Source organism: Elephas maximus, chromosome 20 (assembly GCF_024166365.1).
Source record: "Elephas maximus indicus isolate mEleMax1 chromosome 20, mEleMax1 primary haplotype, whole genome shotgun sequence".
In the NCBI taxonomy this organism is placed as follows: Eukaryota; Metazoa; Chordata; class Mammalia; order Proboscidea; family Elephantidae; genus Elephas; species Elephas maximus.
Genome location: NC_064838.1, coordinates 10,531,159 through 10,552,846, shown reverse-complemented (window position 1 = coordinate 10,552,846; position 21,688 = coordinate 10,531,159). Strand labels below are relative to the sequence as shown.

The 21,688-nt window shown below is 38.8% G+C and overlaps 1 protein-coding gene across 12 annotated transcripts in view; it reads right to left on the bottom strand.

Annotated features, from left to right (window-relative positions):
• KMT2C (lysine methyltransferase 2C) overlaps positions 1-21,688 on the bottom strand; it is a 397,882-nt gene that overhangs the window by 42,307 nt on the left and 333,887 nt on the right. For all 12 annotated transcript variants that reach the window (XM_049863292.1, XM_049863298.1, XM_049863302.1 and 9 more), the window contains 3 exons: positions 20,582-20,645; positions 18,514-18,746; positions 3,126-4,832 (listed from right to left, as the gene is read on the bottom strand). In XM_049863292.1, the coding sequence (XP_049719249.1) occupies positions 3,126-4,832; positions 18,514-18,746; positions 20,582-20,645 (2,004 nt within the window). The remainder of the gene's footprint in view (positions 1-3,125; positions 4,833-18,513; positions 18,747-20,581; positions 20,646-21,688) is intronic.

The following is a 21,688-nucleotide window of genomic DNA, read 5'->3' as shown; positions in this document are numbered from 1 at the left end:
AGACATCACATGCACACACACACAAAAAAGAGAAAACTACAGACTAATATCTCTCATGAATATAGATGCAAAAATTCTCGACAAAATTCTAGCCAATAGCATTCAGCATCATATTAAAAAAAAAAAAAAATCCTGACCAAGTGGGATTCACACCAGGTATACAAGATACTTTTTATTATTATGGTTCAATATCAGAAAATCAGTCAACGTAATCCACCACATACATACAACAAAAGAATCACATGATCATCTCAATCAGCAGAAAAGGCCGTCAATAAAGTCCTATACCCATTCCTGATAAAAACTCTCAATAAAATAGGTATAGATGGGAAATTCTCCAACATTATAAAGGGCACATCTATACAAAATCAACAGCCAACGTCATTCTTAATGGAGAGAAGCTGAAAACATTCCCCCTGAGAACAGGAACAAGATGTCATTTATCACTATTCCTATATTAAATAAAAAAAAAAAAAATTGTGCTAGAAGTCCTAGCTAGAGCAATAAGGCAAGAAAAAGAAATAAAGGGCAGCCAAATTGGTAAGGAAGAAGTAAAACCGTTCCTATTTGCGGATATGATATTATACACAGAGAACCCAAAAGGCTCCACTAGAAAACTACTGGGACTAACACATTCAGCAGAGTTGCGGGATACAAGATAAACATACAAAAATCAGTTGGATTCCCATATACCAATTAAGAGGAGTATGAGACCCTGATACCCTTTTAACTCAGTACTGAAATTGCTCCTGAGGTTCACTTTTCAGCCAAAGATCAGACAGGATCATAAAACAAAATGAGAGTAATGAGCACGCCAGACCAGGGGCAAGGACAAAAAGGCAGAAGCAGACAGGAAACTGGTAAGGGGAAACTCAAGGTCAAGAAAGGAAGAGTGTTGACGTGCCACGGGGTTGGCAACCCATGTCACAAAACAAGAGGTGTATTAACTGTTTAATGAGAAACTGATTTGCTCTGTAAACCTTCATCTAAAAGTACAATTAAAAAAAAAATGTAAAAAAAAAATATATAAGCACTCTATATTTTACACTTTATACATTTTAACTGAATGGGATAATTGTACTGCCCATATGATTAAATTTCATCTTAGGGTATGTGCTCAGAATAACATAGCATCTGGAATGTAGGTAAGGAGTCATTGCTCCGTTAATAAATAAAGTGCCCTTATCCCTTGCCACCCTCCCAAGTGGATATGAGAACACATCACTTGGTCCAAACATTTCACATATATAACTGACTTCATCTCTCTTTTTTTTTATCCTAACAGCCTCTATCTTTCGACATAAAAAAAATAACCACTAAATCCAGAGACAGTGCCGTCGAGTCGATTCCGACTCATAGCGACCCTATAGGACAGGGTAGGACTGCCCCATAGAGTTTCCAAGGAGCACCTGGCAGATTTGAACTGCCGACCCTTATGGTTAGCAGCCATAGCACTTAACCGGTATGCCACCAGGGTTTCCATATAACCACTAGTGGCATTTAATTCAATACACTGAGTACCTACACTATGTGCTAAGTATTGTGTTAGATACTAAAGTACAAAGATACTCAAGATGCACTCTATGCCCTTCAAGGAGCCATTTAAGTAATGTTAAATGGTACTATGGAGTCCCTGGGTAGTACAAACAGTTAAGTGCTCAACTGTTAGCGAAAAGGTTGGTGGTTTCAGTCCACCCAGAGGCACCTTGGAAGACAGGCCTGGTGATCGGCTTCTGAAAGGTCACAACCTTGAAAATCCTGTGGAGCAGTTCTACTCTGTACGTGTGCTGTTGCCATGAGTCGACATCAACTTGATGGGAACTAACAACAACAACAAATGGTACTACAGAAGCTGCTATGTGAGCACACTGAAAGGGCACTGACACATATTTAAGACAGTTGAGTTGAGAAAAGTTATCTTGGAGAAGATGATTCTAGAACTGAATTTTAAAAGATGAAAAGATGTTGACCAGATGTATAAAAGGAAGGGAAGCAAGGCAGGTAGAGATGGCACCACACGGCCACATAGGACAGGGTGAACTCAGAAGATATTCGGGGGATTACACGTAGTTTGGCATTCTGAGAGACACAGGATGCAATGGAAAAAGAGGCTAGAAATAGACCTGGACCCTCAGGCATATTTCCTGGTGATAAACATGACTGAAAAAGCTTAACTACAAAAATTACATAAATCTATCTGGTCATTCATTCCCTCTAGTGTATGGTCAAACAGACAAATAAGAAAAAACAAAGGTTTTATTTGGACAACTAAATACCACTCTACCCCTATTCAATTAAAAAATGAAAATGATAATATCTAGTTTGAGAAGCACTGTGCTTCTTGAAAGATAAAGAAGCAATAGGCCAAAGAGTTATTAACAAGAAGACGAATTCCTATGACCTTTAGAAATCCCAGTTCAGGAAATATCTCAAGGAAGTTAACTAAAACAGGGGTGCGTGTGGAGGAATCTTGTAAAAGTGTATTTACAATTAAGCTTTTCATACAAAGGAAAAAATAAAAGCAAACCCTTGTTTAGTAACTCAAAGATTAAGTGAATTATGGTATATTATGATGACATATTCTGTAACTATCGAAATGATACAGGTAGAATATTAATACATGGAAAACTACAATGACAAAATGGTATCCACATGTAAGATTACATTTGTATAACATTCAGAATTAATATAACACAATGGGTTCTCAATATGGGCATTAACAAGGATGCATGAGCTCTTTTCTGTATCTCAAAGAGCTTACTGGAAACTATTCTTATTTATAACAAAGATACACGGACTAATCTAATCATTTGCTATCTTTGCTACGGTTAGATCAACTCGGGGGAATAATAACCAGTTGATAGGCACATGTTACATACAAAACACATTATGTGTCCTTAGTTTAAAAACGTATATGTAAGAAACAATTACTTAATATAGTTTATGGTTGTAACTCAAAACATGGGGTTCATGGAGGTAGAAACAACATAAAAATGGTTATTTAGAGTAAAAAGGTTACAAAATAGTATTAAAATTAACATAGTTGTAGGCACTTAAGTCTGCTTTAACTATAATTTAAATCAAAGCAAGAAAAAAAGTAAGTTATTTTCATGATTCAGACTTACCAATCCTTCAGCTGGGTTCTGCTTCTCAACTAGTTTGTCATCCTTTGTGCAGTCGTCTTCTGAACAGAAACTGCCTCCAGGTTTTTGATTTGTAAGGGAAGACGACTTTTTATTTTTCAACAAGTGTTTGAGGAGTTCATTCCCTGCATCTCCTTTGGCAGCAGGGCCCCCGACAGGAAGAGGAGGGCTCTGTGCTGAGGAGACAGGGTGGGCTACAGCTTTTTCTTCCACCTTATTATTGGTTTCTTCCTCCAATTTAGGCTCGTCTCGGCCAGGGCACTGCTCTGTTTCAGGCTGTTCTGGTTTTGCCTCTTCAGTTTTGGCAGGCGTTTCCATGGAGAGCTTATCCATCTCTGGATTTGCACGAGTCCGTTGATTTGGAGTTCCTTGTGAACAATCAGTAACGGGGAGTTTGTTTTCTGATTCTGTGCACAGCTGGCCGGCTGCTGCATTAGGGGTTGTTGGGCCTACTGGTTCCACTGACTCTTGTTCTACTTGCTGAGGAAGCTCACTAGGTGTATTCACTGTAGGAGTGGAGGTAGTTTCTGAAATGCTTGGAGTCAGTGGAGCAGTTACATCTGAATGAGGAGTTGATGGTGCCTTGGTGGATTCTGCATCATCATCTTTTTTCTTTTTTCTCGTTCTTTTCTTTTTCCCTTTTTCGTCTGGGATTATGTCAGAATACAACTGAATCAGAGACTGGTTTGATCCCGGGTAACTTTGTCCATGGGTTACAGCAGGTTCTTGGCCACATGGAAGACCACTATTTGCTACTGGAAGTGCTGCTGGTAATGCAGGTGTAAAAGAAGGCCTCAGCTGGGACTGTTGGAAGCTGGTCCCAGGAAGACTTCCATGCATCTGCTTAACGGAATGGAAATTTGGGCTTCCACCAGGAACTGATGGCGCATCAGGAACAAATGAGGGAGGCCCTACCTGTCTTCGCTCATTTGTTTGCATGAAAGTATGGGTAGGAGAATTCATAGATCCTTGTTGTATGTTCTGCTGCTGCAAAACCTGCCCCATTTGCTGTTGGTGTTGTGGAGATTGCTGAAGGGGTCTTGGAGGTTGCATGAAATCACAAGGTAAGTCAGAACTGTAGAATGGAATCTGGGGCACAGATGTCCTACTACTGAGCTCTGAGCCCATCATGCCATGTTGCTCCATCTCCATCCTCTGCTGCAAAGCTCTTTGTCTATCTACCTCTTGCATGAGTTGGATTCGCTGTCTTTCCTGCTGTTCTCGTAAACGTTCCTTACGTTCTCGCTCTTGAAAGCTTTCACTAAAGGGGTTATTGTCATCAAATTCTACCCGTGGTGGTGGTCCACTCTGTGGATTTGCATTTGACACTGTCCCTGGGGCTGGTGTGCAAGTTTTTATTGGTAACTGGGCAATTGGGGGTGGAATCCTAGGAGGATTGAGGGGCAGGTGAGCAGGAGCATTAGTAGGCTGCCATCCAGGTAAACTGTGCATTCTGGCAGGGCTGGTATGGCCAGGAATGACTGCTGTGTGTTGCTGGTGCTGGAGCTGCTGTGGCACCATAGGGAAGTTGGGCTGACTCATGGAGGGTGGAGGGGCTCCTGGAACAAGGGGTGGTTGTGGCTGGACACCAGGCATAATGGTAGGTGGGGCCATTGCACACTGCTGCTGTTGCTGTTTGATGCGGTAATCCTCAATCAGCTCTGCATGCTCTTTCTGTTGTTTACGAATCTGGAATAATAAAATTCATCACTGCTTATTTACATATAAGTATCAAACTAAAATACTCGCTGATGATAATGGAGCTTATACAGAAAGCAATTAAAACCTAGAAGGAAAAATATTTTGTGTAGGCAATGGCAAAACCAGAAAAAAATGGATTGTTAAGTCTTAGCCAAATATTTCATTGTCTATATTTTTTAATAAGTTTTTTCTAAAGGCATCTGTAAAACTTCTTTATAGGTGAAACACCAAAAACAGAAGCTCCAAAAGCATTTTTCGGGAGTAAAAAACATGAAGAACAGCTTACTGGTGAAGTTATAGACTATTTAAACTACACGTCTAAAAGCAGGATAAAACAATAAACAAAAGGTATATAGTAAAAAATCAATTGTGATGCCTTAGAAGTTACATTAATACATAAGATTAGAATAACTGTTTGAGATTTAACTCCTTAAACACTTAAGCGTGTTAAGATTTCCCTTTTTAAATACACAAAATTGCACGGTATTTTAAAACGAGGTCACTAAATAGCTGCTTCATCAGCACGTACACCACACTCCTCCCCTAGGTTAAATAGACCAGATTGGTAAAACTCTTTGAATTTAATGAAAAATGTCTGAAATCTATATAAGCTCTGAGGTAATATTTTGAATAGTTTCTAGATAAAAACCAAACCCACTGCTGTTGAGCTGATTCTGACTCACAGCATCACTGTAGGACAGAACTGCCTCACAGGGTTTCCAAGGAGTGGCTGGTGGATTCGAATCGCCGATCTTTTGGTTAAGATCCGAGTTCTCAACCATTGTGCCTAGGCTCCTGCAGCAGTGACTGACTGGTGCTGGTGAATTCACTCATTTAAAAACTCTGAGCCTCCAATGTGTGCCAGCTACTATGTACCAAATAACAAAAATGTAATCCATGTCCTTGAGGAACTCAGCGTCTTATTTAGGGAGGTAGGGTAGGAAAGGATACAATATGATAGACAACTCTTTCAAAGCCATTTAATTTGGGGGTAATTATTATATTACACTGAACTCAGTAGTTCAAATAGTTTTTAAATTTATTTTCGTGGGTTTCCCATGCAGACTAGCAATATTCTTTGTAAAGAATGGTGTCTGGACTCCTCTCTGATAGTTACATGACTCTTATTTTCTTGTCTTTCCTGACCAGTTTGCTGGGCAGAACTGAGGAGTTACCATTTTATTGGTGGAGCAATTAAATGGTAAAAATATTTTTAAAAGAATGTTTACCTGCGACAAACGTGGGCTGAGAGTGAATTTAAAGAGAAAATAAACCTCTCATTCTCAATCTGGAATAGTTCTAGTTTTAAACAATAGGAATTACATTATAATCACCTTATTGTTGATAAATTATTGTAGTAGCTCAAAGATAACACATCTGAGTCCAATTATTAGCTATAAGCGAACATGTCACCTACCCTTTAAAATTACTCACCAGTTTCTTCATTTGTAAGACGGTGCTAATACCAACTACTGCAGAAGCTTGTAGAGAAGGTTAAATAAGATAATGTATGTGAAGGTGCTTACTAAAGTGTCCTGCACACAGAAAGCATTCAATTTTTCTTGAGTCAATCTACTGTGAATCCCAACCTTTCTAGTATTAACATTTTTTAAAATTTTATCTTTAAAATTAGAATTCAGCAAAACTGAATTTTTTTGGTGTACAAATTCTATGAATTGTACACACGTAGTTTCAAGTAGCTGCCACCAAAATCAGGATGCAGAAGAATTCCATCACTTCAGAAAACTCCCTAATGCTGCCTCTTTGTCGTCAAACACTCCTCCCCTCATTTCTAACCCTTGACAAGCACTAATCTATTCTCCATCTCTGTAATTCAGTCACTTCAAGAATGTTATAAAAATGGAATTACACACAGTATAACCATTTGGGATTGGCTTCTTTTATTCAGCACAATGCTCTTGAAATCTGTCCAGGTTGTTCCACGTAGCAACAGCATGTTCTTTTCTCTTGCTAAGTAGTATACCATCGTATGGATGTACCAGTTTGTTGGTGGTATATCTACCAATATTCACCACTGAAGGAATTTTTTTTTTAATAATTTTTATTGTGCTCTAAGTGAAAGTTTACAAATCAAGTCAGTCTCTCACACACAAAGTTATATACATCTTGCTACATACTCCCAGTTACTCTCCGCCTAATTAGACAGCCCGCTCCCTCCTTCCACGCTCTCTTCTGCCATTTCGCCAGTTTCTAACCCCCTCTACCTTCTCATCTCCCCTCCAGGCAGGAGATGCCAACATAGTCTCAAGTGTCCACCTGATCCAAGAATCTCACTCCTCACCACCATCTCTCTCCAACCCATTGTCCAGTCCAATTCATGTCTAAAGGGTTGGCCTCAGGAATGGTTCCTGTCCTAGGCCAACAGAAGGTCTGGGGTCCATGACCACCTGGGTCCTTCTAGTCTCAGTCAGACCATTAAGTCTGGTCTTTTTATGAGAATTTGGGGTCTGCGTCCCACTGCTCTCCTGCTCCCTCAGGGTCTCTCTGTTGTGTTCCCGTCACAGCACTCATCGGTTGTAGCCAGGCACCACCTAGTTCTTCTGGTCTCAGAATGATGTAGTCTCTGGTTCATGTGGCCCCTTCTATCTCTTGGACTCATAATTACCTTGTGTCCTTGGTGTTCTTCATTCTCCTTTGATCCAGGTGGGTTAAGACCAATTGATGCATCTTAGGTGGCTGCTTGCTAGCATTTAAGACCCCAGGTGCCACTCTTCAAAGTGGGATGCAGATTGTTTTGTTAATAGATTTTATTATGCTAACTGACTTAGATGTCCCCTGAAACCAAGGTCCCCAAACCCCTGCCCCTCCTACGCTGGCCTTCGAAGCATTCAGTTTATTCAGGAAACTTCTTTGCTTTTGGTTTAGTCCAGTTGTGCTGACCTCCCCTGTATTTTGTGTTGTCTTTCCTTGTGCCTAAAGTAGTTATTATCTACTAACTAGTGAATACCCTCTCCCCTCTGGTAATCACAAAAGAATGTTTTCTTCTCAGTTTAAACTATTTCTCAAGTTCTTGTAATAGTGGCCTTATACCATATTTGTCCTTTTGCAACTGACTAATTTCACTCAGTACAATGCCTTCCAGGTTCCTCCATGTTATGAAATGTTTCACAGATTCCTCACTGTTCTTTATCACTGCGTAGTATTGCATTGTGTGGATATAACATAAATTATTTATCCATTCTTCTGTTGATGAATCTTTTTGCTATTGAAAACTGTGCTGCAATAAACATAGATGTGCATATATCTGTTTGTGTAAAGGGTTTTATTTCTCTAGGATATACTCCAAGGAATGGGACTGCTGGATCGTATGGTAGTTCTATTTCTAGCTTTTTAATAAGGAAGCGCCAAATCAATTTCCAAAATGGTTGTACCATTTTACATTCCCACCAGCAGTGTGTAAGTGTTCCAATCTCTCCACAGCCTCTCCAACATTTATTATTTTGTACTTCTTGGATTAATGCCAGCCTTGTTGGAGTGAGATGGAAGCTCATCGTAGTTTTGATTTGCATTTCCCTAATGGCTAATGATCATGAGCATTTCCTCATGTATCTGTTAGCTACCCGAATGTCTTCTTTTGTGAAGTGTCTGCTCATATCTTTTGCCCATTTTTTAATTGGGTTATTTGTCTTTTTGTAGTTGAGTTTTTGCAGTATCATGTAGATTTTAGAGATCAGGTGCTGATCGGAAATGTCATAGCTAAAAACTTTTTCCCAGTATGCGGAAGTCTTTTTACTCTTTTGGTGAAGTCTTGGGGTGAGCATAGGTGTTTGATTTTTAGGAGCTCCCAGTTACCTAGTTTTTCTTCTGCATTCTTAATAATGTTTTGTATACTATAGGGTCGCTACGAGTCAGAATCGACTTGACAGCAGCGGGTTTGATTTGGTTTTTGGTATACTGTTTATGCCACATATTAAGGCTCCTAACGTTGTCCCTATTTTTAATTCCATGATCTTTATCATTTTAGATTTTATATTTAGGTCTTTGATCAATTTTGAGCACATTTTTGTGCATGGAGTGAGGTATGGGTCTTGTTTCATTTTTTTGCAGATGGATATACAATTATGCCAGCACCATTTGTTAAAAAGACTGTCTTTCCCCCATTTAACTGTTTTGGGGCCTTTGTCAAATATCAACTGCTCATATGTGGATGGATTTATGTCTGGATTCTCAATTCTGTTCCATTGGTCTATGTATCTCTTGTACCAGTACCAGGCTGTTTTCACTACTGTGGCGCTATAATTGGTTCTAAAATCAGGTAAACTAAGGCCTCCCACTTTGTTCTTCTGTTTCAGTAATGCCTTATTTATCTGGGGCTTCTTTCCCTTCCATATGAAGTTGGTGATTTGTTTCTCCATCTCATTAAAGGATTTCATTGGGATTTGGATCGGAATTGCATTAAATGTATAGATCGTTTTTGGTAGAATAGACATTTTCATAATGTTAAGTCTTCCTATCCATGAGCAAGTTATGTTTTTCCACTTACGTAAGTCTCTTTTGGCTTCTTGCAGAAGTGTATTGTAGTTTTCTTTCTATAAGTCTTTTACATCTCTGGTAAGATTTATTCCTAAGTATTGTATCTTCTTGGAGGCTATTGTAAATGGCATTAATTTGGTGATTTCCTCTTTGATGTTCTTTTTCTTAGTGTAGAGGAACCCAACTCATTTTTGTATGTTTATCTTTTATCCCGGTACTCTGCTGAACTATTAGTTTCAGTAGTTTTCTGGAGGATTCCTTAGGGTTTTCTGTGTATAAGATCATGTCATCTGCAAATGGAGATACTTTTACTTCTTCCTTGCCAATCTGGATGCCCTTTATTTCTTTATCTAGCCTAATTGCTCTGGCTAGGACCTCCAACACAATGTTAAGAGCGGTGATAAAGGGCATCCTTGACTGGTTCCCGATCCCAGTGGGAATGCCTTCAGGCTCTCTCCAGTTAGGGCAATGTTGGCTGTTGGCTTTCAATAAATGCCATTTATTATGTTGAGGAATTTTCCTTCTATTCCTATTTTGCTGAGAGTTTTTATCATGAATAGGTGCTGAACTTTGTCAAATGCCTTTTCTGCATCAATTGATAAAAATCATGTGGTTCTTGTCTTTTATTTATGTGGTGGATTACATTAATTGTTTTTCTAATGTTGAACTATCCCTGCATACCTGGTATGAATCCCACTTGGTCATGGTGAATTATTTTTTGATATGTTGTTGAATTCTATTGGCTAGAATTTTGTTGAGGATTTTTGCATCTACCTTCATGAGGGATATAGGTCTATAATTTTCTTTTCTTGTGGTGTCTTTACCTGGTTTTGGTTTCAGGGATATGCTGGCTTCACAGAATGAGTTTGGTAGTATTCCGTCCTTTTCTATGCTCTGAAATACCTTTAGTAGTACTGGTGTTAACTCTTCTCTGAAAGTTTAGTAGAACTCTGCAGTGAAGCTGCCTGGACCAGGGATTTTTTTGGTTGGGAGTTTTTTGATTACCTTTTCAATCTCTTCTTTTGTTATGGGTCAATTTAGTTGTTCTACCTCTGTTTGCGTTAGCTTAGGTAGGTAGTGTGTTTCTATGAATTCATCCATTTCTTTTAGGTTTTCAAATTTGTTGGAGTACAATTTTCCACAGTAATCTGATATGATTCTTTTAATTTCAGTAGGGTCTGTTGTAATATTGCCCATCTTATTTCTTATTCGGGTTATTTGCTTCCTTTCCTGTTTTTCTTTTGTCAGTTTGGCCAGTGGTTTATCAATTTTGTCGACTTTTTCAAAGAACCAGCTTTTGGTCATGTTAATTCTTTCAATTGTTTTTCTGTTTTCTATTTCATTTAGTTCAGCTCTAATTTTTATTATTTGTTTTCTTCTGGTGCCTGTGGGTTTCTTTTGTTGCTCTCTATTTGTTCAAGTCGTAGGGATAATTCTTTGATTTTGGTCCTTTCTTCTTTTTGGATGTGTGCATTGATTGATATAAATTGGCCTCTGAGCATTGCTTTTGCTGTGTCCCAAAGGTTCTGATAGGAAGTGTTTTCATTCTTATTGGATTCTATGAATTTCTTTATTCCATCCTTAATGTCTTCTATAATCCAGTTTTTTCTGAACAGGGTATTGATCAGTTTCCAAGTGTTTGAATTCTTTTCCCGTTATTGATTTCCACTTTTATGGCATTATGGTCAGAGAAGATGCTTTGTAATGTTTCAATGTTTTGGATTCTCCTAAGGCTTGTTTTTAAGGCTTGCTTTATCACCTAAAATGTGGTCTATTTTAGAGAATGTTCCATGTGCACTAGAAAAAAAAGTATACTTTGCAGCTGTTGGGTGGAGTGTTCTGTATATGTCTACGAGGTCAAGTTGGTTGACTGTGGCATTTAGATCTTCCGTGTCTTTACTGAGCTTCTTTCTGGGTGTCCTGTCCTTCACTGAAAGTGGTGTGTTGAAGTTTCCTACTATTATTGTGGAGCTGTCTATCTCACTTTTCAATGCTGATAGAGTTTGTTTTACATATCTTGCAGCCCTGTCATTGGGTGCATAAATATTTAATATGGTTATTATCTTCTTGGTGTATTGTCCCTTTAATCATTATATAGTGTCCTTCCTTATCCTTTCTGATGGATTTAACTTTAAAGTCTACTTTGTCAGAAACTAATATTGCAACTCCTGCTCTTTTTTGATTGTTGTTTGCTTGATATATTTTTGTCCATCCTTTGGGTTTTAGTTTGTTTGCGTCTCTAAGTTTAAGGTGTGTCTCTTGTAGGCAGCATAGACGGAGCTTGTTTTTTAATCCATTGTGTCACTCTCTCTTTATTGGTGCATTTAGTCCATTTACATTCAGGGTAATTATGGATATGTATGAATTTAGTGCTATCATTTTGATGTCTTTTTTTTTGTGTGCTGTTGACAGTTTCTTTTTCCCACTTAATTTTGTGTGCTGAGTAGATTATCTTTATATATTGGCCTTTCCTCATATTTGTTGGTGTTGTTTTTGTTTCTCCTGAGTCTCTGGTTTTTTCTTGTATCTTATATTTTATATATAGTTTGTCTCCTTTGTGGTTACCTTATTATTTACTCCTATTTTTCTAAATTTATCCAGTCTGTGACTCTCTGTCTCTTTATTGGTGCATTTAGTCCATTTACATTCAGGGTAATTACAGATAAATAAGTTTTTAGTGCTGTCATTTTGATGCCTTTTCATGTGTGTTGTTGACAATTTCATTTTTCCACATACTTGTTTGTGCTCAGGCGTTTTTCTTAGTAAATTGTGAGATCCTCATTTTCATAGCGCTTGACTTTATGTTAGTTGAGTCGTTATGTTTTTCTTGGTTTTTATCTTGAGTTATAGAGTTGTTATACCTTTTTGTGGTTACCTTATTATTTACCCCTATTTTTCTAAGTAAAAACCTAACTTGTATTGTTCTATATCGCCTTGTATCACTCTCCATATGGCAGTTCAATGCCTCCTGTATTTAGTCCCTCTTTTTTATTATTGTGATCTTTTACCTATTGACTTCCATGATTCCCTGTTATGTGTATTTTTTTTTTAATTAATCTTAATTTGTTTGTTTTTGTGATTTCCCTATTTGAGTTGATATCAGGACGTTCTGTTTTGTGACCTTGTGTTGTGCTGATATCTGATATTATTGGTTCTCTGACCAAACAATATCCTTTAGTATTTCTTGTAGCTTTGGTTTGGTTTTTGCAAATTCTCTAAACTTGTGTTTGTCTGTAAATATCTTAATTTTGCCTTCATATTTCAGAGAGAGTTTTGCTGGATATATGATCCTTGGCTGGCAGTTTCTCTCCTTCAGTGTTCTGTATATGTCGTCCCATTCCCTTCTTGCCTGCATGGTTTCTGCTGAGTAGTCAGAACATATTCTTACTGATTCTCCCTTGAAGGAAACCTTTCTTTTCTCCCTGGCTGCTTTTAAAATTTTCTGTTTGTCTTTGGTTTTGGTGAGTTTGATGATAATATGTCTTGGTGTTTTTCTTTTTGGATCAATCTTAAATGGGGTTCGATGAGCATCTTGGATAGATATCCTTTCGTCTTTCATGATGTCAGGGAAGTTTTCTGTCAGGATTTCTTCAACTATTTTCTCTGTGTTTTCTGTCCCCCCTCCCTGTTCTGGGACTCCAATCACCTGCAGGTTATCCTTCTTGATAGAGTCCCACATAATTCTTAGGGTTTCTTCATTGTTTTTAATTCTTTTATCTGATTTTTTTCAGCTATACTGGTGTCGATTCCCTGGTCCTCCAGATGTCCCAGTCTGCATTCTAATTGCTCGAGTCTGCTCCTCTGACTTCGTAGTGCGTTGTCTAATTCTGTAATTTTATTGTTAATCTTTTGGATTTCTACATGTTGTCTCTCTATGGATTCTTGCAACTTATTAATTTTTCCAGTATGTTCTTGAATAATCTTTTTGAGTTCTTCAACAGTTTTATCAGTGTGTTCCTTGGCTTTTTCTGCAGTTATCCTAATTTCATTTGTGATATCATTAAGCATTCTGTAAATTAGTTTTTTATATTCTGTATCTGGTAATTCCAAGATTGTATCTTCATTTGGGAAAGATTTTGATTCTTTTGTTTGGGGGGTTGGAGAAGCTGTCATGGTCTGCTTCTTTAAGTGGTTTGATATGGATTGTTGTCTCCGAGCCATCACTGGGAAACTAGTTTTTCCAGAAAATCCGCTAAAAAAAAAATGCAGTCAGATCCCTATCAGAGTTCTCCCTCTGGCTCAGGCTATTCGGATGTTAATGAAGCCGCCTGGGGAGGGTGGGGCAGGGAACAGAGAGATACGAGAGTAGCACCTCAGAATATAGCCAGAGTTGCTTGTCTTGCTTGGAATGACTATTATATCTGAGATTCCCGCGGGGCACGTCACCTATGTGTGCTGGCTGTGTGGAGATTGCCCCCAGGGGGTCTGGCCCGCTGGAGTCACGGTCAGATCCTCCGCTTCCAGCCCCACGCCCAGCGTCAGGGCTCCCCTACTGGGACGGTGCACTCTCGACTCCAAAATCAGTCGCTGCCTCCTGGGGACTTCTCGTCCCTCCAGCCGCGTGGCCATGCCGCCTCCGAGAACCAGTTGGGCCTCCTCCCGGGGTTAGTTCAGATGGGTGGAGCAGGTCCCTGTGCTTGTGCCGTGACCGAGTGTCCCGGCCGGGACGCTGTTCTCCCTGCTCCAATACCAGTCGCTGCCTCCCAGGGACTTCTCCTACCGGCTGCGTCCCACGCCGCCCGCGCAACCCGGCTGGTCCCCTTCCCGGGGTTAGTTCAGGGGGGTGGAGCAACTCTCCGTGTTTATGCCGTACCTGCGTCCAGTCCAAATCCCTGCAGGATGGTTCCCCGGCTCGGACGCTGCTCTCTCTGCTCCAAGACCAGTCACTGCCTCCCGGGGACTTCTCCTACCAGCTGCGTCCCACGCTGCCCGTGGAACCGGCTGGTCCCCCCCTCCCGGGGTTAGTTCAGGCGGGTGGAGCCGCTCTCTGTGCTTGTGCCGTACCTGACTGGTACGCTGGCTCCAGGCTCTGGAAACAATTGCTGCTTCCCCGTATTAGTTCGTTCTCCATCTCTAAATCTGTGTTTGTTGTTCAGGGTTCGTAGATTGTTATGTATGTGATCGATTCACTTGTTTTTCCGTGTCTTTGTTGTAAGAGGGATCCGAGGTAGCATCTGCCTAGTCCGCCATCTTGGCTCCGCCCCCCTATTTTTCTAAATTTAAACCTAACTTTTATTTCTTTGTATTGCCGTTATCTTCCTCTCCATACGGAAGGTGTATGATTACATTTCTTAGACCCTCTTTATTATTTTAATGTTGTCTTATATAACATCGCTGTTACCCTGTTTTGGGCTTTTTTTTTTTTTGTTTCCAGTAATTTTGCTTTGTTTTTTTTTGGATTTCTCTGTCTGGGTTGACTTCTGGTTGCTCTGCCCAGTGTTGTAGTCTTGGGTTGATACCTGATATTATTGATTTTCTAAACAAAGAACTCAGTTTAGTATTTCTTGTAGTTTTGGTTTGGTTTTTACAAGTTCCCTCAACTTGTGTTTATCTGGAAATGTCTTAATTTCACCTTCATATTTAAGAGACAGTTTTCCTGGATACATGATTCTTGGCAGGCAATTTTTTTCGTTCCATTTTTTAAATATGTCATCCCATTGCTTTCTTGCCTGCATGGTTTCTGCCAAGTCCGAGCTTATTCTTATTGGCTCTCCTTTGTAGGTGACGTTTCGTTTATCCCTCGCTGCTCTTATAATTCTTTTTATCTTTGGTTTTGAAAAGTTTGATTATAATATGTCTTGGGGGCTTTCTTTTAACATCTGCCTTATGTGGAGTTCGATGATCATCTTGGATAGAAATCTTCTCATCTTTTACATTATCAGTGAAGTTTTCTGCCAACAAATCTTCAACAATTCTCTCTGTATTTTCTGTTATCCCTCCCTGTTTTGGTACTCCAATTACTCGTATGTTATTTCTCTTGATAGAGTACCACATGATTCTTACGGTTTCTTCATTTTTAAAAATTCTTTTATCTGTTTTTTCTTCAAATATATTAGTGCCAAGTGATTTATCTTCGAGTTCAGGAATTCTGGCTTCTACTTGCTCAATTCTGCTCCTCTGAGTTTCTATTGAGTTATCTACTTCTATAATTTTATTGTTAATCTTCTGAATTTCTGATTACTGCCTGTCTATGGATTTTTCAGGCTTATTAAACTTTTCACTATGTTCCTCAATAATCTAATTTTTTCAGCTGCTTTATTTGTGTGTTCCTTGGCTTGTTCTGCGTATTGCCTCATTTCCTTTCTGATGTCTTGAAAGGTTCTGTATATTAAACTTTTGTATTCTGCATCTGGTAATTCCAGGAATGCACTTTCATCTAGAAGATCCCTGGATTCTTTGTTTTGAGAGCCTGTTGAGGTGATCTTTGTCTGTTTCTTTATGTGACTCGATATTGACTCTTGTCTCCGAGCCATCTGTAAGTTATCGTATTAGTTTATGCTTGCTTACTGTGTTGTAGCTTCTTTCTTTGTTTTGTTATACCCAAATGGGTTGCTTGAGTGAGCTGGCTTGATTATTTTCTCCTTTGGAGCTCTGACGTCCTGTCCCCAGATGACTAGAGCTTTTAATCAGGTAGATCATCCTAGGAGTCCATTCAGTTTTCTTGTTTGAATTCAGCCTCAGGTTTCCAGGTAGTTGATCATCAAGCGTGTGGCAAAGGCTCTTTCCTACAGTCTTAGAGGAGCAGTATCTGATTGCAGCAGGGGGTCATGTTCTGACCAAGGCAAGGGGGCTGAGAACTGACCCTGAGTGTCATTGAGGAAAGTGTGTCCCTGTTCCCCAGTGCATGCAGGTGGGTGTGTTCTGGAGACGGACCACAGGCACCCAAAATTTTTGGTTGTAAGGACTGGGAGGTACCAGTTATCCCTGGACCCGTCGCGGGTAGCTGGGTGACCTGAGTGGAGCTACCAGTCCTTAGGTCCCTGATGTGGGTAGGTGAGGACCTTGTTTAATAGGCAAAGCAATGTCAAACATCAAATACCTACCTCTCCATCGCACAACTGAAACGGATGGAGTCGGCTAACAAGGGCCTATTCTCCTGAAATAGGCCCACATAGGTCCATGCAGAGAGGAAAGGTGTTCAAACTCCATGGACCGTTTTTATGCCTGGACAGGAGCCGATTCTGTCCTGAGCCCCCAGTTAGTGGAGGTAGCAAATTATCTTTTCCCTCAATTGCAAATTTTTTCCTTTCCCAAGGCTGGGAGGATGGCTCTAGGTGTTCAACAGTGCCTATCTCAAGCCCAGGGAATTCGGCCACTAAAGCCAGGTTGGGGGTGGGGGGGCACGGTAAAATATACACAAGTACTTAGCTTTTGCCGAGTGTGCTGTTCTTCTCTGGTTCCAGAGTGTGAGTATGCTGTGTGGCTGGCTGCTTCTCCCTGAGGAAGCTGTGGCTGAACGCTAGTATCAGCCCGCCCCCGCCACTCTGGGAACAGTCCCTGAGGGCTCCTCGTGATTCAGGTCCCATAACTGCTCTCTGCTTCTGAACTGTCTCTTCCTTCCCCTGCCCGTCAGTTCATTTTCTAAGTCTGCCTTTGAAGCTCAAGGCTCCCATCGTGTCACAAATATACTTGTTTCACTTGTTTTTTCGGGTCTTTGTTATAAAGAGGGCTCGCTGGAAGCATCTGTCTATTCCACCATCTTGGCTCCGCCTCACCACTGAAGGACATTTGAGTTATTTTCAGTTTTTGGTGACAAGGAACAGAGCTGGTATAAACATTCATGTGCAGATTTTTGTTTGAATCTAAGTATCTTAGGCTGGATTCTCTAGAGAAGCAAAACCAGTGAAGTGTATATCTGTATATACAGAGAGAGAGATTTTTCTCAAGGAAATGGCTCGTGTGGTTGTAGATGCTGGCAAGTCCCAAGTGTGTGGGCCAGGTGTCAGGCTGGAGGCTTCTCCTGATTCACATAGCTACAGGAGCTGAAGAACCCAAGATCAGCAGGTTAAGATGGCAGGCTGCTGGCTCACAGGCTGCGGAGGCTGACCAATCCCAAGACTGGCTGGCAATACGGCAGGCTGCTGGCTCAAGTCCCAAGAAATCAAGGTCAGATGATGATGATGAGCCGGATGCAGGATCCAGAGTAAGTGAGTGAGCTTTCTCAGAACATCCAAATATTGGATGCATGCAACATCTCCAAGGAAACTCCCCTTACAAGTGACAGCTGATCACATCAGATCTTATCATGGAAGTGATTACACTGTGTCACAAATGGAGGATAACTATATCATTCATTACGTAATGCCAAACCACTGAGAATCATGGCCCAGCCAAGATGACACACAACTTTAACCAGCACACTAGGTTTTCAATTCATTTGGGTCAATAATGGGGTGTCGACTATGAACCTGTTTTGAATGGTATTTTATTTTTAAACAGAAACTATAAATGTTACTTCTTTTTAAGTGTAATTGTTATTTCAGTTTGATAATTTTGAGAAACATCTAGTTTATAATGGAAGATAAGAGAAAAATGGTTTCATTTTTCAGGAGGAAGTCATTTGCATAAGATGTACCAATGTATTTTACGATCAAAACATTTAGAAGGGAGGAAAAAAAAAAGCATTTCATGAAAAAGAACCATAGTGGCTCAAATACTATATGTGAATTCCACTAGGAACTACGGAGAAGAAAGTACAGAGTAAAGAAAACATCAACTACAAGTGAAAAGATTAACTTCTTGAGGCCCTGATTCTTGTTTCCACCTAAACCCCGGATTTCACGTTGAGCATTGCCCTCAGGAAAACTAAACGCTCTCAAATGATGTAGTAATATGGTCATTTCATAGTGATTTCTTGGTGCAGGGGAAATAACTGAGTATCCCTAACTATACCAGTGTTGCTGAAGAGTATGAAAACTGTTCTTCTAAATCAGAATTATGAGAGTTAATGTCTTCAATGGCATTCACTGAGTATGTGCTGTGTGATTACTACTCTAGGAAAGGACTGGGCTGTTATTCCTTCAGTTAACAATAGGTCACAGACCTGTCCCTTTTTGGCAGCATTTTTTGTATGCTGTTTGACACTAATCATCAATTCCATACCATTAATGAATGACACTCAAAAAAACATTCTACTCATTAATTATTGATGGTTTCTATTTTACACACTTATTACCTGTTCCAGTTGTTTCTGAACCATGGTTTGCTGCTCAGTAACATGCTTGAGTTGTTCTGCATCTTCTTCTGGAAACTCACGTCCAGCTTTCTTGGCAGTACGCTGCTTAGCTGAAAGGGCCTTCTTAGATTTTCTGTGGGCACCAATTTGTTCTTCGAGATATTTCTGTTGCATCTGAAGAAGCTGTTGGGTCTCCTGAAGCCATTCTTCATACTGTTTACGTTGTGAATCATCTAAAGAGAAAACGTAAAATTCACCTGTTAATTTTCTAACATTATAAAAGTTACGCAAATCCATTCTTTAAGGAAATGCAGTTGCACTATAATCTTTGAATAGATAATTTAAAAGCACTATAATTAAATATCAGACCGATATTTAACTATATAAAGCAGCAGATTTTAGAAAAGTAATTTTGAAAGCCAAAGAATGCATATTCTTAGGATACTTAACAGTTACAAACACTATAAATCCAGTCTTAGAAAAGCAAAAGACTTTTATCAACTGAAATGTTTTTATCTATTTAACTATCAAACACTCTAACCCACAACTCAAACTATTAAGTTACATCATCATTTTGTTAATTCAACTTAGCAGATTTTGAAAAGACAATGTTCTCAACAAAAGTGAGGCATAACCTATTAAGGCCCGGAGCATGGATTCAATCATCATTTCCCATGCTAATTTCTCTTAGTTTATAAGGTTTCCCTATTTCTTTAGCAAAGAAAGGTCCTAAACAGAAAGAAGAGAACCGAAAATGTTTTAGAACTGACTAATGCTAGTTCTGTGTTTTATTTAGAGGAGATTCGTTACGTTGAAAACATCCGTAATTTTTATCAATTTTATAATTTATAGTTCTGTAAACAAGCAAAGGGAGGTAATAATTTATCAAATAAAATCTTCTTCACTTTTATGACTGCCATTAATATCTCCATATATAGTTATCTCTCTTCATCTTGTAACATATTCCTTATTCTGTAAGGGCACTTTATTGCATTGAAACTAACTCCAAAAAAAAAAAAAAAAAAAAAAAGTCGTTTTATGGTAGTGAAATTCTGAATATACCTTTCTGACTCACTACAAGACAGATAAATGAATGAATACAATTCTAAAAAGGACATTAGCTGAAAAATAACATCATCGATAACAGAATATTGTCATACATTAAGAATCCAACCAAAGCCAATGGGCACAATAAAGCCAGAAAAAGCCAGTTGGTTACAATAGTTTCCTTGTTTTTAATGCACATATGTATTCAAATTATAATCAATTAATGCAGGGGGATTTGAAAAGGTCAGACTTTGGGTTCGTTCCTTAACCCAGAAGTTCCAGTATTATGTATGAACTTGAAATCTAGTCTACTAAATTTGAAGGGCATTTTTAAAGAACAGGCTTTTTCACAAGATTTCAGAAGTTCTGCTTCTGGTAGAATGAGACCTACCGCAAGGAAAGCCTTTCTGGTTTCTGGAACCAGGAGAGCAGAGGTGAGCAAAATGAAAAATAATGGTGAAAAAGAAGTTAGCTAAACAGTCTGAAGATTTCAGAAAGGTTTAGTTTGGGGAGAACTTTAAATACTATCCTGAACCACCTTGGGACCCCTGAAAATAACTAGAAAAGGATTCAACGGCGCATTGCATATTTGACCTTCACACCATGCTGCTAAACCCAACTTATTTCTAAGAATATTTCCTTTGCTTTTCCCATTTAGGGTCCTTGACATTCTCGGAACACAGCCTTTAGACCAAGAAGTGGCCTAATTTTATAGACTGTAAAGTGCCCAATCTATATTCAAAAACAACAGCAACAACAATATTGAAGAGAACTGGGAAGAGGATTTTTCTATATTAAAATACTCATTCCTAACTATAATTCTTCATGCACAGCAAAAAAAGCAGTGAAAATACATGCCTTGAAGAAAAGACGGCCTGGCAGGGAGTGATGTTTGCTACAGACGAGGGCACTTAGGCCTAAAATAACATACCTAAACTACCTCCAAGTTTTCAGAAGAATACAAATAGAGTGCAAACAAGCAATCCCCAGAAATCATATAACTTATTAGATTTATACTTACTGACAAAGCCTGGACCAAAATTTGGAGGATTAGGCCTAGAAATCTGATGTGTTATACTGCCATCCTAAAATAAGTAAAATTTATAAATAGGTTTATTCCACATTTCAGTTAAAGGGGAAAAATAACTAAAAAAAATTATGAAAAAAAAGAAAGAAGGAAAAAGAAATGGGAGGGAAAAACCGAACAAAGTTTAATTTCCTCAAACCAATCTTTAAAGGTTGGCTTTTCATTAAAATGTCTTGTGAATTAAGTAGTAACAACCTAATTTCTGAAAATTTATAACTATGTCTGAACTACTGTATTTTCTAGGTTTCAGCTGAATAACAATTATGTTTAAATGATTATTCACTAGAAATATAATTCCAGGGAAAACTAATTATTGGTAACATTAAGCTAGAGATCCTTGTCACTATCTACTTTTTGATGAAGTCTATCTGGCTTCTTCTGCATCTAGACTCATTTAAATACAGGTTTTAGATTTTACAAAATTCCACTCTACAGCACCAAGTTATCTATAACAAGAACCAATTTCTCTTACATGCACAAGTAATACAAGAAAAATACATAAATTACAAATATTAGTCTTCTTTTCTAATTAAATGTTTTATTTGTTCCAGGGTAACTGAATAGTTACTAATCTCACAATTCCCTGGCAATAGTCTGATAAATTTACCCAGTTGTTACAAGTTCTGCTGGACATAAGCTGTATATAAGTAACGATTATAAATGATAACAGCAGCCAGAATGCACTATGTGCAATCTTTAGAATACTGCAAAGCAGGTGGTGTACTACGTGATAGAGCAAAAAACAGAGGTTAAAGAACTTGGCCAACATCACACATTAAATGAATAGTAGAACTGAGATTTTCTTTTTAACTTGACTATAAAGCCTATGCTTTCCCCTTTCTATCAGATGGTATCTCCCTTCTTTTAATAATGAAAAGAATGTAATTATCGGCATAGTAAATCTGAAGTATAACTGACAGGGCAAAAAGGGAAATTTCACAGAGACATATAGTAGGTAGCTTTCTCTTTTTAGAAAGATACTAAAAAAAAAAAAATCACCGAAGAAAATACTATATGAAATGAGCAATTCTCTGGACACTG